The sequence below is a fragment of the Anabas testudineus genome, chromosome 6 (assembly GCF_900324465.2).
Source record: "Anabas testudineus chromosome 6, fAnaTes1.2, whole genome shotgun sequence".
Classification (NCBI taxonomy): Eukaryota; Metazoa; Chordata; class Actinopteri; order Anabantiformes; family Anabantidae; genus Anabas; species Anabas testudineus.
Genome location: NC_046615.1, coordinates 14,354,326 through 14,370,344, shown reverse-complemented (window position 1 = coordinate 14,370,344; position 16,019 = coordinate 14,354,326). Strand labels below are relative to the sequence as shown.

Here is a 16,019-nt window from a genome sequence, read left to right as displayed (position 1 = left end):
GGAAAATGCACTGATCCAGCCAGAAACTACAGAAACGTTTCATAAAGAAGAGAAAATTCATCTGTGACAAATTTGTCTGGAGATAAGTTCAGACATCAGAACAAATCACAAAATGGAGGATCATATGACCAAAATGAACATGTTTTCGTCTGACAACTCTAGTGACTTCTCAGATGGCGCTCAATCAGGTGAGCCTTTAAATGTAATATATATTTGTAAAATGCACATATGAAAGATCTAATAAAATAGCTGTATAGTAAATAATGTTAGAATAATAATGATCATAATTTGGTTTATTGTGTGAACAATGGAAAGACAGAATTAATAAGCTAATGGGAAACAAGCAACTGAGCACATCTTTACTAAAAAATGTTTTAAAAGAGTTGCACACTGTAGCTTTGTGTATAATGTTGAGTATATTTTTCTGTTCTCTGCAGAAGAAAGTTCAACCACAGGTAAAGCTCTTGGCCAAGGCCTTCTTTGTAAAGTGTGCTCTGATTCAAGCAGCGGCAAACACTACGGCATTTATGCATGCAATGGCTGCAGTGGATTTTTCAAGCGCAGTGTGAGACGAAGACTCATCTACAGGTGAGCAAGATGCAGACTGGACCTAATACAGTACACAACATTTTATCTTAGATCAAAAAAAACAAGTTTTGTATATAGCTGTATGATTTAAACATACTACATACCTTGATTTAAAAAAAATGTTTTTTGTCAATGTTATTAGGTGTCAGGCTGGAACTGGCAGGTGCCCTGTTGACAAGGCTCATCGAAACCAGTGCCAAGCTTGTCGACTAAAGAAATGTCTCCAGGCTGGCATGAATAAAGATGGTGAGAAGACTGCTTGTCCATGCACATACACTTTCTATTACAGCACACATTCTACAGTGCCTTGACTATCCTTGCTTGTTATTTACCTGTCCCTCCGGCAGCTGTGCAGAATGAGCGACAACCCAGAAACACAGCACATGTCAGTCTGGACTCTGTAAATACGGACACTAAAACTGAGCACCTGGCCACCACACAGGAGCTCACCTCGTCTGCCACATACTCATCAGTCATCTGCAGACCTCTGGTCACTTCATCTGTCCCCAGTTCTGCCACCATCCAACCCTGCAGCAACTCCAGTAATAATCACCGCTTTATGGTCAGCCTGCTGACTGCAGAGACCTGTGCAAAACTGGAACCTGAGGATGGTGAGATCATATGAACAACAATAAATTAAGGTGGATCTTGGCACAACAAATGTCCTACACAGATGTCCCTGCTGCATCTTTATTTTGTGACAAAATACTTAATAATTTGTGAAACTTCTGAAACTTTCTGATTTGTTTTGCCTCTGATTCACATTAAATGAAAACAGTCTTAGCTAAATTGCACTGTATTTAGAGCAAATACCATACTCCTAGAAGCCAAAAACTTTGACTGACTCGCTTTCTCTGATGTACAGTGGAAGAGAATATTGATGTGACAACCAATGATTCAGCAAAGGATCAGACTTCCTCCGACTGTCGTATGTCATCATACACCTCAAGCTGTACAGAGAGTATATATGAGACATCAGCACGACTCCTCTTCATGTCTGTCAAATGGGCAAAAAATTTGCCTGTTTTTGCTCACCTGCCATTTCGAGACCAGGTGGGACTCACTAACATATGTTTCTGTATATATACTTATGGATTTGCACATATTTGAATCATGGCTAATAACCTGTGTTTCTTGTATTTCCTCAGGTTATTCTCCTTGAAGAAGCGTGGAGTGAGATGTTCCTCCTGTGTGCCATCCAGTGGTCCCTACCTATGGACAGCTGTCCTCTTCTGACGCTTCCAGATCTTTCCCCCACACAACAATCCAAAATGGGCCTGCCCACAGCTGACCTGCGCATCCTGGAAGAGGTTTTTAGTCGCTTCAAGGCCCTGGCTGTTGACCCTACTGAGTTTGCCTGCCTGAAGGCCATTGTGCTGTTTAAACCAGGTGAGGAGTTATTCTTCTAGTAACAAGAGTTCATTGTTGAATGGACAATTTAACTAACACCTGCTTTTTGACCTCCTCGAGCAGAGACACGCAGCCTCAAAGATCCAGATCAAGTCGAGAATCTACAGGACCAGTCTCAGGTGTTGCTGGGTCAGCACATCCATTCAGTATATCCCAACCAGAGTTCCAGGTGATCCTCTCGTATATTTATTTATTTTTTAAATACAGAAGACTTTCAAACATAAGAACATTGAAGTATGTGAAGTTTGTCATCTAAATGGCAGTATAGTAATATAGAAATATTACGTTTATTTTGTTTTTGTCCATCAAGGTTTGGGAGACTGTTGCTTCTGCTACCATCCCTCCACTTTGTGAGCTCTGAGAAAATAGAACATCTGTTCTTTCACAGGACCATTGGCAGCACACCCATGGAGAAGCTGCTGTGTGACATGTTCAAAAACTGAACAAGCATCAACTTAGAATGTACAATAAACCAAATCAATTCATAGGTCAAATTCAGTATTTTTACTTTTTGACAGATGCACAGATGAATATAGTAAAATGAATAGGTCTAAGGTTACATATATATGCTTTGGTTTCTGGGTCCTGATGTGCTTGTGCATCCAGGCTCACTCCCACACTGTCATATCCTACTGGAACAATGCAATGTAACTGAGTCATCATTAATGTTAACAGTGATTTCTGTAGTTTTTGTACTATCACAAGTCAGAATGTGTACTGTAAAAAAAAAAAATTGAATAAGATAATTTTTCCTCAGTCATAATTACAGCATTTAAATTGTGACTATTACAATTTTATACATTATGATTTCTTGTAGGAACACTAACTAACTAACTTTTGATATTTTAGGAGTAGGAAAAGAATTTGGTATTACAGTAAATGAGAATGATGTGTTTGATTTGGGTTTTGTCTTAAATAAATATGGGGATTTTGTATTTGTATTTGTATTTGTTTAACAAGTTCCTGTTGTTATAGGGCCAAAAGAAACAGAATAAAACATAGCTATAATACATGATTTATCACAAGAATTACATACATTAGTTACATTAGTATTTTACACCAAAAGTATATAAAATAGTTAAAGCTATCTTCAATTCAACCAGGATATCAGTAATAATTCAGTAATCTAATATATAAAATAATAAACTTTATGTATATTGTGCTAACTTTTCCAAAGACTGCCTTGAACTTGTAGCACTTGTTCACATTTAGTAACATTTATGGGGGGAGACAACAAAAATACCTAAAAGATCAGCTCTGTCCATTAGTGGAAACTCCTGGTTCTGTTAACAGGTGGCGGTAATGAGCACATTTGATGTGAGAACCAGCTTTTAGTGAACGCGAAGAAGAAGAACGGCACCAAAACACGGAAGAGCTTTACTCAAGCTAACTGGTTAGCATGATGAGCTAACGCAACCTGTATTTTACCAATTTGTTTACTTGAACTAGGCGGCTTTTTCTGGCAACTGTAGCGGGGAGAATGATAAATAATAAGTTGCTTTAAATAATAAGGGGTACACTTTACGCAGCAATGTTTAAACAGCCGTATCAGCTGCTCCCTCAGAGAGACTCCACCACTCCGCGGACCCCTGGCTTGTTTGTTGACATCGACAGTTTTACACAGCGCAGCTATCACAAAGGACTTTCATTTGACTACATCCCCAATGTTTCCGAAAACGACTTTACTGGTAGGTGAACTAAGTACTACTACTACTAAGTACTACTATTAACTAGTTAGTAGTATGTTGTTTTTGGAGTTTAGAGTACTATAACTGAATAAATGACTGTGCACCTATTCTAAATTGTATAAACCAGCGTCAAGTGATCTAGTTTAACTTTGTTGTCCTGAAGGGAAAGTTGTTTTGCCAAGTGACTTGCAGTACACCAGGCCATCACACAGGATAGGATAGGTTGGTGGACTTGGGTGAAGCAGCAGGGTCAGAATTGCAGATGAGATATCTTGCAGTTTAGTCTTGATGGTCATCATTGGTAACCAACTAAGCTTCACTGTGCAAGACTCTTTTTTCTCTGACATGATTGATAGATTGGACTAAATGCAGCAGCATATCTCACTTTTTGGTAAATTAAAAAAGCCATATGTCACAACACTGTTTATATCTCTGCGCTGGCTTCTCATCTTCAGAGCTCTGACACTCGCCCACAGAGTATCAGCTTAATAGCATCTTCCTACTTTACCACTTTCATCTAGGCCTACAATCCCTCTTGCTGACTGTGCTCTGCCAAACAATTGGCATTCCTACACTCCAAATAGCACTTATAACCCTTAAAACTGAATAATTTGACTATTGACTTAGCTATTTGTTTGCTTTTAGATAGAGTCGTCTTCCAAAAGACTAACTGTAAAGGTAGTGCTGAAGAACACTTGTGAGATCTCTTTTTGTTTATTTTCCTTTAAGATTCCTCCCAAGGATGGCTGTCTTGGATCTGCAACCAGATTGTCATCTTCCTCGTTTATATCTGCACCTTTTTAACCTTTCCTATAACAGGGTGGTTTGTACTCAAAGTAAGTTTGAATGTTGTTATTCTCACAGTGTGTTAGAATTTAAAAAACTAAATGTGATTGATGACTTTGTCTGCAGACTGTGCCGAACTACCAGAGGATTGTAGTGTTTCGTTTGGGTCGTGTTTGTCCCCCAAAGGGCCCTGGCATTGTCCTTGTGCTACCCCTCATAGACCAGTGGCAGAAAGTAGACCTGCGCACCCGTGCTTTCAACATCCCTCCATGCCAGGTAAACCATTACATTTGAAAGAAATTAAATACTGAAACACTACAGTCAGAGGTCATGAAAAATTAAGTTTTGAACACAAAAGTGGTGTAATAATGCCAAGAAGTTATTAATTTCGTTTTTAGACACAAATATTGGGTCTTTCATGTTCCTCAACATATAGTTATTTTCCCAGTGTTCATCACAGGCACACACATTTAAACACGGTCTCACCATCTAATATATTGAATATTTGATTCTTACCCTTACAAATGAACTGAGCATTTGTACAGTAAGTGATCATCTACTACACTGAGCAAAATTATACTAACTTGGTTTGTTAGTAGTGTGTGAAAGCACATATGTAATGATACTTTAACTTCTAACTTAATACAATTTATTTGTAAATAAATTGTATTAATAAATTGTCATGACAAAATTGACTTTTTTTTTTTTACATCACAATCTCCAGTTCCATCAATGAAACACTTTGAACGCTGCACTTGAATAAAACAAGCTCATGTTGTTCTTATGTATGTATGTTTTAAAGACACAAAAACTCAGCAATTAATGCTTAGCTAATACTTCACACTACTGTGAGAATGTAGATAATGACAGAAATTATGTATATAAATGTTCTTCTATTGCAGGTTAATACCCAAGATGGTGGTGTGTTGTCAGTGGGAGCAGACATCCAGTTTAGGATTTGGAACCCCGTTATGTCAGTAGTGTCAGTCCAGGACTTGAACGCCTCAACCCGGATGACGGCACAGAATGCTTTGACCCACAGCCTGTCAAAGAAGACTGTCAGGGAGATCCAGATTGAGAGAGTTAAATTGGGAGACTATCTTGGGGTGAGATTACACTTCAGCTACTAAGTGGTGGCTTTTTACTGTGTCACGTCAAACTCACCCCCTTTCTTGCGCCCTACAGATGGACATAAATGAGATGACTCGGCCCTGGGGGTTGGAGGTGGACAGGGTAGAGCTTACCCTGGGCTCACTTTTAAAAGCACCAGAAGGAGATCCCTCTGGACCTCTCATCATGCCTCCCTCTGTGCCTGGGCTGGGAGGCCTTAGTGGCCCCATTCAGCAGTTGGCCATGCACTTTCTGAGCCACAGTAGCACTTTAAAATCTCAACACGGTATGGCTGCACACTCAATCTTTTGTACAGCATATAATATTATATGTCATATAATACACATATGTCTCCTTCCCTTTAGAGGACAGCATCACTTTCACAGATGAGCTCAGCAGTGAACCTCAGACAGTCATGACCACACCAGGTTCTGTTGAAGAGCTGCTCGAAGGCGTCAAACTCCTGCTTTCTGAAACTTTGGTTCGCCAGGTTGGGGCCTGTTTCCAGTTTGACATCAGCTCGGGAGATGGGCAACACCATAGTTACTATGTGGATTTAAGTCAAGGTCATGATCCATATTTTGCTGTAAATTATATAAATGTAAAGATATTTGTCATTGAAATAAGTTTAGTAAAAGAATGTAAATCTGTCCAATAACTCCCAAATGTTTGTGGTGTTGAAGATAAACTTCATCGTACTGTTCAGAGTTTGGCTGTAACTAGGTGTTCAATTGTAAAAAGTGGCAAAAAAGAAAAATGCAGTTTAAAAAATATATCTCTATTGCTTTGCATGTGTTTTGTAGGTAGTGGGGCAGCTGGAGCAGGGTCCTTGTACTGAGAGCCAGATGTGACACTGAGTATGAGTGACAGTGACCTTCTGGACATGTTCCAGGGTGGCCTTGGACCATTTGCTGCTTATACCACTGGCAGACTTAAAATCCATGGGGACATTAAGACTGCCATGAAACTGGAGGAACTTATAAAGCTACTTACAAAATAGTATATATTTAAAATGTATATAGGTTTTTATTATTTCCTTACTTTAACTGTAAATTACATGTTTTTTTGTGCCTAAAATATATGAGAAAAGTCAAGGAGGCAAAGGCAGCTTACAAATGATGTTGTGGCAGATTTAATCAACAAAAAGAGAAATGCAGCAGAGCAGATACACCCATGAGCTGGTCAAGCCAATTGACAAGGATTGGCAGGTAATGGCAGGTATATAACCACTACAGAACAAAGGAATAAACTAAATACAGAGTATGCATACATAGTGGTAAATAATCTAATTGTGGTTGTCCATTTTACCTGCTTCCCATGTGTCCTGTTGAACATACCATTTTAGCAGAGGAAGAAAGTGTTTGTTGAATTAGTAGACAAAAATGATCAAGCTGCAGGTGTAAAGCTGGTGTGAGAAAATGCAGGACACAGACGCAGGTGCATTTGTAGGAAAAAAATCTTTTACTTTTTTCATGTATGCACTGATTATACTGATTGGTATAAAGTTGTTATGAACTGTTCCTGTTATGACCGTGTCTTTTTTTTATCAAATTAAATACTTATTTTTAGCTGTGGTTATATTGAGTTTAAGTTTTTAGACTTTACTTTACTGAACCCAGACTTCATAGTTTGTAACACACTTATTCCAAAAATCTGAAAGTTGACACCTGGCAACTGGACTACATCAGCTGAGCAGGGGAGTTTGACTGTTTAGACCAGCCTCCTATTTGTGCGTAGATGTCCTTGGGAGAGCCTGAATAGCAGCTGAAGATAGAGAGCAGAGTGAGCTTTTTTGTTGCTGGGATGGCCAGGTGGAGTATGTGGCACAAGCCTGTGACGCGGTCGGTGTCCTGGATAGAAGAACTGACCACGTCAGGTGGCCGCTGCAGCAGAAGCACTGTGGTCAAACAGGCGTGCTCAGAGAGCAGCAGCATTGTCAAGCCGTTCAGTGAGATCCCTGGACTGTGGAAGAATGGGGTGGGAAACTTGTACAATTTCTGGAAACTTGACGGCTTCAGAAACCTTCACCGCATCATGTTGCACAACTTTAACACTTTCGGACCCATCTACAGGTAGGGAAGGCAAGGTAGTTTGGTAAAAAAAAACAAAACACCTATAACCACCTACACACAAGGTCATGTTTCATGACTAATGTGGCGTTATCATTTTCTTTTTGTGTACATCAGAGAGAAAATTGGTTATTATGAAAGCGTAAATATCATAATTCCTGAGGATGCTGCCATCCTGTTCAAAGCGGAAGGCCATTATCCTAAAAGGCTGAAGGTTGAAGCGTGGACATTATACAGAGACTACAGGAATCGCAAATATGGAATTTTACTAAAGTATGTGTTATTCTTTTTGAACTGTATAACATCAGTTTTACCAATACTTCAGTACTTTTAATTATGTATTTAAGTGCTATTAAAGTGTGTCTAACACCTACATGAATGTGAACTTCCCACAGAAATGGAGAGGAGTGGAGATCAAACCGAGTGATTCTCAACAAGGAGGTGATTTCTCCGAAGATGCTGGGAAACTTCGTGCCTTTGCTGGACGAAGTGGGCCAGGATTTTGTGACCAGAGTCAACAGAAAGATAGAGCGAAGTGGCCAAAACAGATGGACCTCTGACCTCTCTCAAGAACTCTTTAAATATGCACTAGAATGTAAGACTGTTATTTTTCTTGATGTTGAACTGTATTTTATTCCCTTTTTGGGCCAGTGCCAGTGTTTCCTCACAATGGCCTTGGTCTGGTCTTGTCTGTCCTACACAGCGGTCAGCTCAGTGCTATATGGGGAGCGTCTGGGTTTGATGCTGGACTACATTGACCCTGAAGCTCAGCATTTCATCGACTGCATTACCCTCATGTTCAAGACCACCTCACCCATGCTGTACATACCTCCTCGTCTGTTGAAGCAGATTGGAGCAAAGGTGTGGCGTGACCACATGGAGGCTTGGGATGGGATATTTAACCAAGGTACCTAACCCTAACCCAAGGGCTGAGAAGACAGCAACAATGAATATTTGTGAAATAGCCCTGATGTCATGTTTTCCAGATACGTAAGAGCTCTTAATTTTGTCAGTTTGTACTGAATGTGGTGCAGATTCTAGTTTTGTCATTTTGTTGTTGCATCAGCGGACCGCTGCATCCAGAACATCTACAGGCAGTTGCGTCAGGAGACTGGCCCTTCAAAGAAATACCCAGGTGTCCTAGCTAGTCTGCTTATGCTGGACAAACTATCCATTGAAGACATTAAGGCCAGCGTCACTGAGCTAATGGCTGGAGGAGTAGACACAGTAAGAAAGAAATCCAGAATTTGATCCCTTTTCAGCTTTTTAATTTTGTTAACTCAGTGTGTGTGTGTTTCAGACCTCTATAACACTGCTGTGGACGTTGTATGAACTAGCCAAGCACCCCAGCCTCCAGGAGGAGCTGAGGGCAGAGGTGGCTGCAGCTCGGGCTGCAGCCCAGGGAGACATGCTGGAGATGCTGAACAGGATTCCTTTGGTTAAAGGAGCACTGAAGGAAACGCTGAGGTGAAGGAAGGTCTTTTGACCACAATGACCATAATTACTTTAGTCACCTTTTGCCTCTTTACCATCTATAGTATTACATTTTCCATTAACACATATAATACTGCAGCGTTCTGATAATAGCTCTAAATTCTGCTTTTCACTGCCAGTCTCTTTTAATATCGAATTTCACTTCTATACCTCAGGTTACATCCAGTTGCAGTGAGCTTGCAAAGATACATAACAGAAGATATCATTATTCAAAACTATCACATCCCAGCTGGGGTAAGACACAGTTACAAATTATCAATAGTCCAATCCCGTTTTTGTATTTTAGGAAACTGTGCAAGTGCATCAATGAAACAATATTCTTCTTTTTTTGTTTGAATTTAGACTTTGGTTCAGTTAGGACTTTACGCAATGGGAAGAGACCCCAAGGTGTTTTTTCGTCCAGAGCAGTATCAGCCCTCCCGCTGGCTGAAAACAGAGACGCACTACTTCAAAAGCCTGGGCTTCGGCTTTGGCCCCCGTCAATGTTTGGGCCGCAGAATAGCTGAGGCAGAGATGCAAATCTTCCTTATCCATGTGAGATATACAGAGAAAAAATGGTTACACTATATTTTATCAAACATTTGCACGTGATATTAACTGTACTATCTTTGGCCCTTGTAGATGCTTGAAAACTTCAGAGTGGAGACACAACGGCATGTGGATGTGCAGAGTACCTTTGAGCTTATTCTTGTACCAGACAAGCCGATAATATTGACTCTGAAACCTTTACATGCAAGTCGGTAACAACTCAGTTGGAACAAAATAGTGGTGCACAACAATATGGTCTCATTTCTAGTTCATTATCACAATTAATTGCAAAGGCACCACAGAAATAAAAAAAGCTAAAGGTGTGCATGAACATGTTACCACACTAATTCCATAATTAGTGAATAAAGCAAACACATATGCTATTATATATATATATATATATATATATATATATATATATAGTGGTCAATGAGAATGTGTACAGGAGATTGAGCCTTGAATGTACAGAACCTTAAAATATAATGATAAAAATGTAATGTGAACACACCAGTGTTATTAATATACTAAACAAATGGTCACAAAATGTCTTTATTTTATTTTATTGTATATTTTAATGTTGTTATATAATGATGATTTATTATTGTTTGGCACAATATTTAATGTCAAGTCATTAATCAGGTTTGTACTTCTTTAGTCTTCTTTGATTTTATCATAAAGGGAATCTGATACGACCTGTTGTAACAGGTGGAAAACATTGGGGAAAACTATTCTGAGTTAAATAACTTATGCAACAATTACCTGGAGTACAGTATGTAAAATGAAGAATAGCTGTACTCAACGGTCCGAAGAAACATTACGAAGGACTGTGGTGTGGACAAAGCCGTGACTGTGCTCACTCAGTTTGGTCAACATTTCCTGCTTCTGTCTCCCCCATAATCTAGAGTTCTCCTCCAGCTGTAATGTTCGGAAATAAAGGTGAAGCATGTTAGTCGTGAATGAAAATGTGCTTAATGACCTAAATAAATCAATAAAACAAAAACAGGATCTCCTTTTTCACCTGAGCCTCCAATGTTTGCACTCTTGCTTCAGCTTTCTCCAACTTATTTAGTAAAGTTAGTCTCTCCTTCAGTGGCAGTATCTCTTTTGTCTGAAACAGGAATAGACTCATTGGTTCCAGATTTTAAGTGACAAGATAAAAATAAAAGTGATGTTAGAAGGTATATTCTATTAGATTCACCATATCTTAACTCTAAGCCGTGATCAATCCTAAACCCATCAATCTGAGTAAAGTGTTGCACCACTTTCACATCATCCTGCATTAATAGTGGCTTGAATGTGTAGGAGCACCTGTGCTGACTGCTGTATAACGACAGTGGGAGGTTGCTGGCGAGTCCTCTCCAGCTCTTCTCTGAGACGAGCATTTTCTGCTGCCAAGGCCGACTCTATCTCATCCTTTCTGCAGTCACTCTCACCTACAGTACACAGCACACACAGAGTTGTAGTGTCTGGGCCACGTTAATATAAACTGACTATTTATTTGGTACAATCTAATGCAGTGGCTCTGCCATAAGTTCCTACTTTTACAAGCTTTTAAGTTCTTAGTTTTTAAGCTAAACTTTCTAGAAGTCCTCCCACCCAATTCAATCCACTCACCTCTGTGCTTTTTCAACACCAGCCTTTTGTCACCACTTTGTCTATTTCTCTCTCTGAGTTTGCTATCTAATGCTTTCTCCATCTTCTCAATGACCTACAAAATTAATATATCACAAGTGTAAAGGACATTTTTTTAACATATATATTATAAGGTGTTATTTGACAAACACTATCTGCTGTGAAACCACTGGTGTTGCAGTGTTCACCTTTTCCTGCTGTTTCACTGTGGCCTCCAAACTGGCCACCTTTGCCGAGTGATTCTGGTGTTGCTGTAGTTGCTCCTGTTGCCGGTGGATTCTCTGAAGTTTCAGCAGCTCCTTCTCGCTGTCATTTTTCTGCACAACACAGAAAGAAAGCACAACAGTAAACTAAACTGTCATGGATTGTTTCATTTCTGCGCTGTATGAATAGTGTTGTTTCTGACCTTGATCAGCTCATTCTGGAGCTGTTGGATCCTGTCTCTTTGCGATGCAACCTTACTGGTCTCACTGGCCAACTTGAATTTCAGAGAGGCTTCAAGAGAACATCAGGATGAATTATACACAGCAGCATAAATCTGTATTAAGAAACATACTGTACAGATGCTTTGAGGAAGAGTGACATGCTGTCTTTTTGGATTAATGTGGTAATTTGGGAAAAAGGAAGAAAAAATTTAGAATGACAGTCCTGAGTCTTGGACATTTATACAATAATGATCAAAACATCAATCTTTAAAGCTGAATGAATGAATGAATTTTCTGTTGAATGGGACTTAAATCCAATCCCTTTGCATTGATGCCAGCAGTGAAACCTTCAGCAACATCCTTTCACTGAGGGTCATAAACTGCCCTTGAAGATAAGGGACATACTACCCAGTGAGCTTATCAGTGTCCATGGCCTAAATGAGCTGTCTTATCACAAAGCAGCACAGTCTGCTTGGGAATAGACACAAGGATTAGCAAATACAAGTGAGCCACCTTCCACACCACTTCTTCATCTGCCAATCCACAGTGACTGCTGACTCACTGGTAAACCTCTCAACATTAGTGAATTAAAATATGTTTCGATTTTGATGAGTATAAAATAGTTAGCTGTTGGTTTTGGTTTAGGCAAATATTAAAACTAATGTACGGTGATTCTCCCTTGTGACTTACAGATACGATCACACATCTCAGCCTTGGTCATGACGTCGATGTCTGTGTCACTCAGCAGATCTTGGCCAAGGTCCTGATGCAGAGACAAATCACTGCGGAGCTGGCTGTTTTCTGCCTCCAGAGCCCCAATCTGTGTCCGCAGCAGTATGATGTCTTCTGCCATCTTTCTCATGGCTGCACGATAGTTTTCCACCTCCTGATGAAGAGATGCCACCTGTCAGTCTCACAATAGGAGCTTAAAGTGGGATATTAGTTATAATTTTAATTTGTATTCTTCTGTTAATCCCAATTTCTCTCCCCTGTATTACACTGTACGACCTCACAGTGAAGCTGTGAACATTTGGGTAAATACAAGCAGGTTAGTGTTTAGTGCAAGAATAACTGTTTCCCAAGGTGCAATACGATCAAGGTCACACCCAGGGTTTTAATGTGTGTGTCAGTCACGTGTCTTTGTTTTTTCCAGAACAAAATGGGGCTAATGTCACACAACTCTCAGTAATTTTCCTGGTAAAAGATTTGAGGCCAGTGTACCACCACTAGATGTCTCTCAAACCCCATCTCAAACAAAAGGAAGTCAACAGAAATATTTCTGCACAGGACATGAGAGAATTTGAAAACACAGATGTTGCATGTACAGCTTGTCACAAGGCTCAGTGTGTCAGTAAATAATTAATTTCTGGCTTTCAAATAAGCACAAAACAAACGCATGAGAAGTGACTAAAACATAACTCAGCCAAAATATTTAATTTTACGAAGGTGTACCTGTGTTACACTATATTCATGGCTCCATTGAGACAATGACACTACATGCTTCAAAGGATTTTTTTGTCATGGGAGCTTTACCTGGGGATTTTGGGTTAATCCTAATAGTCCAAACTAAACCCATTCACTAAACCGATGAGGCCAAATTAACGAGCAAGACCATAAATCATCAAAATGATTTCTTACATTTTGTGCTTTCTTTTCACGTTCTTTACTTCCTTGTTCCTTAAAAAGATCAAAATTCAGAAGGTACTCAGAGCTGCTTTTTAGGAATCACAATCTGTTATTACTGTTTTTCTCTCCATAAGACATGCATGTGTTCTCTAGCAGCATTGTTCTCTGCTCTGTCATACACACTTCTATCAAGCTGAATAGGCAGAATTGAAGGAGGCTGAGAGCAGGGTCCAGCTGCATGTTAGTGAGGGGGGGGGGTTAGGGGATTCCAATCTTGGATGGTGTGGTTGTTACTCCCATGGGACAGAAGGGTGAAATTGAGCATCTAATTGAAAGGGCAGGGACTAGGTGACAATCATGACTGTAGATGAGATGGTGTCTCTGTTGGGGGGACCTACAGGCATGAAGGGAAGGATGGCTCCCCATGACGAGCCTGGAAAGTCCCTTCATGTGTCAGATATAAAAAAAAAGTGACTTTCCCTTCCTCTCTATAATTTGAAGACATTAAAGTGGCCTTACTGTCATACATAATGCCACTCTTGGATAATTGTATCACAGACAAAAGTGAAGCATGACATTATGATATTTCATTTTTTTTCTAAACCATTATGCATGTAAATCTGTATTTTGTACCAACATATGCACTGTCACAATAAAATCATCCCAATTATACCCAGATCTCAGCCTTTGTAGCATATTATTATTTTCCAAAATATATCTACAGAAACTGCAGGTGCATCATTTCAGCCGCATATCTAAATAGTGAATTGAAGTTACCTAATTGTAAAAAAAAAACTCACAGCAACGCAGGAAATGTCAGAATATGCATATATAACACCCTCAGACCTTAGCACAAGTGTAAACATCATCGACTTGAAGGTTCCTTGAGTTCAGTCTGATAAATGTAAATCTATTCCTAGCTGCCATTTTGTCTCCTGCCCCTGAATTCCTGCTTTAGTATAGTTTCCCATCTCAGCATCCTTTTCATTGTCACTCTTCACAAACTAAATGAGGCAGCGGGGATTTCCTCATTGATTGTTCCAAGAGTTTACATATTGATTGAGTTATGTTACCTTTGTTTGGAGGTCGGTGAGCCTCTCCATGTGGGGATCATCTTCAAATGCACACAGAGGGGCTCTGAAGAAGGAGGTTGAAAATGTTTGACTCATCAGTGAAATTGGTGTAAAAATAGTTTGTTGTTGTCCTGTTTGAATTTGTCACAATAAAAACCCTGTTTCTCACTTTTAGGAGTCCACCTTACCGTTTGTGTGGATGATGTGTTTTAAATGTGCGGTTTATGTTTGGCTTCTTCTGTTCCTGATGTGTTGCATTTTGGAGTTCATTCTTTGCTTCGCTAACCAGGTAATCTGGTAGGATCTGCGCCAGCGCGTCATGGGTTGGCAGGTTATATTCATCCTTCTGAAGCTGTGGAGAACAATTTATTTTTTCCACGTTAAAATAGAACTAATCTCATGACAATCATCGCTTCATATGCTATAATTGTGTTTCCAGTGCTGGAGACTTCAGGTCAAAAAGCAGGATTAACATTGTTTTATCACCGTATTTTATTATTTGATACATTTTCTAATTTAATTGGAATTGCTTGAAATTTTTGAACTGATGTCTCAGAAGGTTGCTACAGGAAATGCACAACAGACCTGCTAGCTGTTGGCTGTCCAAGCAAGATGCTACACACTGACTTCTGCACTTCTGCAGTGGTAAAATCTATACAAGCTGCACTTTTACACAAAACAAAAGCTTTTATTCAAAGTACACAGTAGCTCTAACCTCTCAGTACTCACTGTACTTGTATGTGGCCTTATCTGCCTCTTCAAAAATAAAGGCTGTTACATCACTATGCATAGGGTGTCCACTTGATATTACAAGTCAATAGGCCTAAAGTCCTTCATTTGTGAGCCTTGCATACTGTGCACACTGTCAATGGCGGTGGTTGCCAGGTAGCACAAATTCAAGGAAATAAGATGGAATAAGAGTTATTACATATTATATCCTTTATCCTCCCACATGCTCTCCCTCCAACACAATACCTCCACACTGGCAGAGCCTGGCTTTGTAGCTGCAGGGTTGCTGAGTGATTTTGTCTTCTTTGAGGCCTTCATCCAACTGAAAACTATAGAGTCATCCTCAGGAAAATGCACACACAACTGACGGTGGATGTGAAAGTTGGAGCTCTGAAGTTAGAACGATCAGCCTGTTACCACAACAAACACCTTAGCAACAATTTTAAGCCAATGATAAAGATTCTTGTCATGTTTTGTTATATACAACAGAGCTCAAAACAATGGGATTCAATCTATTTCCATCTTGCGTTTCAAAATCCCCATTTGAGGTGATAGAAAGTACATTCACTGTACCTATGTTTAGTTGTGAGGTATTTATAGTCATCTAATTTTTTGCTACCTTTTACATTTTGGAGGCAAAACTTCAAACCTTACTTTTACTTTACTTTGTTTAGTTTTTTTTAAATAGACATGCCATATATTAGTGCATGATTTCTAAATAACTGAAAAGTGTGGAAAAAGAAGGCAGACTTATTAATGCATGTTCTAAAACTGCACATTCTACTATACTGAGTATTTTTTACTTTTACTAGTTGTATTTTGATGCCAATGTGCTCGAAAACTAGAAATTCCAAACACATG

The 16,019-nt window shown here is 39.4% G+C and overlaps 4 protein-coding genes across 6 annotated transcripts; 3 read left to right on the top strand and 1 right to left on the bottom strand.

Moving 5' to 3' along the window:
• Nucleotides 1-112: 112 nt before the first annotated feature.
• On the top strand, nt 113-2,441 carry nr2e3 (nuclear receptor subfamily 2, group E, member 3). Of its 3 annotated transcripts, none has more exons than XM_026366178.1 (8): nt 113-188; nt 441-588; nt 731-834; nt 936-1,199; nt 1,454-1,641; nt 1,737-1,977; nt 2,062-2,167; nt 2,309-2,441. In XM_026366178.1, exons 1-8 carry the CDS (start codon nt 113-115, stop codon nt 2,439-2,441), a joined length of 1,260 nt encoding a protein of 419 aa, XP_026221963.1. The 3 variants fall into 3 exon arrangements, with proteins under 3 accessions (XP_026221963.1, XP_026221962.1, XP_026221961.1); XM_026366177.1 differs by having other exon boundaries at nt 438-588; XM_026366176.1 differs by having other exon boundaries at nt 429-588.
• Nucleotides 2,442-3,352: 911 nt separating this feature from the next.
• Nucleotides 3,353-7,102, top strand: stoml1 (stomatin (EPB72)-like 1). The gene is made up of 7 exons (XM_026364632.1): nt 3,353-3,686; nt 4,416-4,522; nt 4,599-4,748; nt 5,375-5,578; nt 5,658-5,868; nt 5,948-6,148; nt 6,386-7,102. The coding sequence occupies exons 1-7, from the start codon at nt 3,530-3,532 to the stop codon at nt 6,418-6,420; spliced, it is 1,065 nt and encodes a 354-aa protein (XP_026220417.1). The 5' UTR covers nt 3,353-3,529; the 3' UTR covers nt 6,421-7,102.
• Nucleotides 7,103-7,367: 265 nt separating this feature from the next.
• LOC113165250 (cholesterol side-chain cleavage enzyme, mitochondrial) lies at nt 7,368-10,671 on the top strand. Its single transcript, XM_026364640.1, has 9 exons — nt 7,368-7,654; nt 7,769-7,924; nt 8,047-8,246; nt 8,355-8,558; nt 8,718-8,878; nt 8,952-9,118; nt 9,301-9,379; nt 9,488-9,679; nt 9,767-10,671. The coding sequence occupies exons 1-9, from the start codon at nt 7,386-7,388 to the stop codon at nt 9,887-9,889; spliced, it is 1,551 nt and encodes a 516-aa protein (XP_026220425.1). The 5' UTR covers nt 7,368-7,385; the 3' UTR covers nt 9,890-10,671.
• ccdc33 (coiled-coil domain containing 33) lies at nt 10,458-15,534 on the bottom strand. Its single transcript, XM_026364641.1, has 10 exons — nt 15,405-15,534; nt 14,618-14,781; nt 14,430-14,493; nt 12,421-12,616; nt 11,712-11,800; nt 11,494-11,622; nt 11,288-11,381; nt 10,982-11,106; nt 10,692-10,781; nt 10,458-10,588 (listed from the first exon to the last, which is right to left on the bottom strand). Exons 1-10 carry the CDS (start codon nt 15,474-15,476, stop codon nt 10,469-10,471), a joined length of 1,143 nt encoding a protein of 380 aa, XP_026220426.1. The 5' UTR covers nt 15,477-15,534; the 3' UTR covers nt 10,458-10,468.
• Between the last annotated feature and the right edge of the window lie 485 nt (nt 15,535-16,019).

Excerpts from the sequence above, each read along its gene's own strand:
- ccdc33 (XM_026364641.1), bottom strand. The coding sequence starts at position 15,476 with ATGAAGGCCTCAAAGAAGACAAAATCACTCAGCAACCCTGCAGCTACA. Across the intron at positions 11,801-12,420 it reads TGAGATGTGTGATCGTATCT|CCTCTCTGAAATTCAAGTTG; the intron begins GTAAGTCACAAG and ends GTTCTCTTGAAG. Across the intron at positions 11,623-11,711 it reads TCCAGAATGAGCTGATCAAG|AAAAATGACAGCGAGAAGGA; the intron begins GTCAGAAACAAC and ends TGTGTTGTGCAG.
- nr2e3 (XM_026366176.1), top strand. The coding sequence starts at position 113 with ATGGAGGATCATATGACCAAAATGAACATGTTTTCGTCTGACAACTCT. Across the intron at positions 189-428 it reads CTCAGATGGCGCTCAATCAG|TCTCTGCAGAAGAAAGTTCA; the intron begins GTGAGCCTTTAA and ends ATATTTTTCTGT. Across the intron at positions 1,200-1,453 it reads AAAACTGGAACCTGAGGATG|TGGAAGAGAATATTGATGTG; the intron begins GTGAGATCATAT and ends TCTGATGTACAG.
- LOC113165250 (XM_026364640.1), top strand. The coding sequence starts at position 7,386 with ATGGCCAGGTGGAGTATGTGGCACAAGCCTGTGACGCGGTCGGTGTCC. Across the intron at positions 7,655-7,768 it reads ACTTTCGGACCCATCTACAG|AGAGAAAATTGGTTATTATG; the intron begins GTAGGGAAGGCA and ends TGTGTACATCAG. Across the intron at positions 9,680-9,766 it reads TGCAAATCTTCCTTATCCAT|ATGCTTGAAAACTTCAGAGT; the intron begins GTGAGATATACA and ends TGGCCCTTGTAG.
- stoml1 (XM_026364632.1), top strand. The coding sequence starts at position 3,530 with ATGTTTAAACAGCCGTATCAGCTGCTCCCTCAGAGAGACTCCACCACT. Across the intron at positions 5,869-5,947 it reads CACTTTAAAATCTCAACACG|AGGACAGCATCACTTTCACA; the intron begins GTATGGCTGCAC and ends CCTTCCCTTTAG. Across the intron at positions 6,149-6,385 it reads CTATGTGGATTTAAGTCAAG|GTAGTGGGGCAGCTGGAGCA; the intron begins GTCATGATCCAT and ends TGTGTTTTGTAG.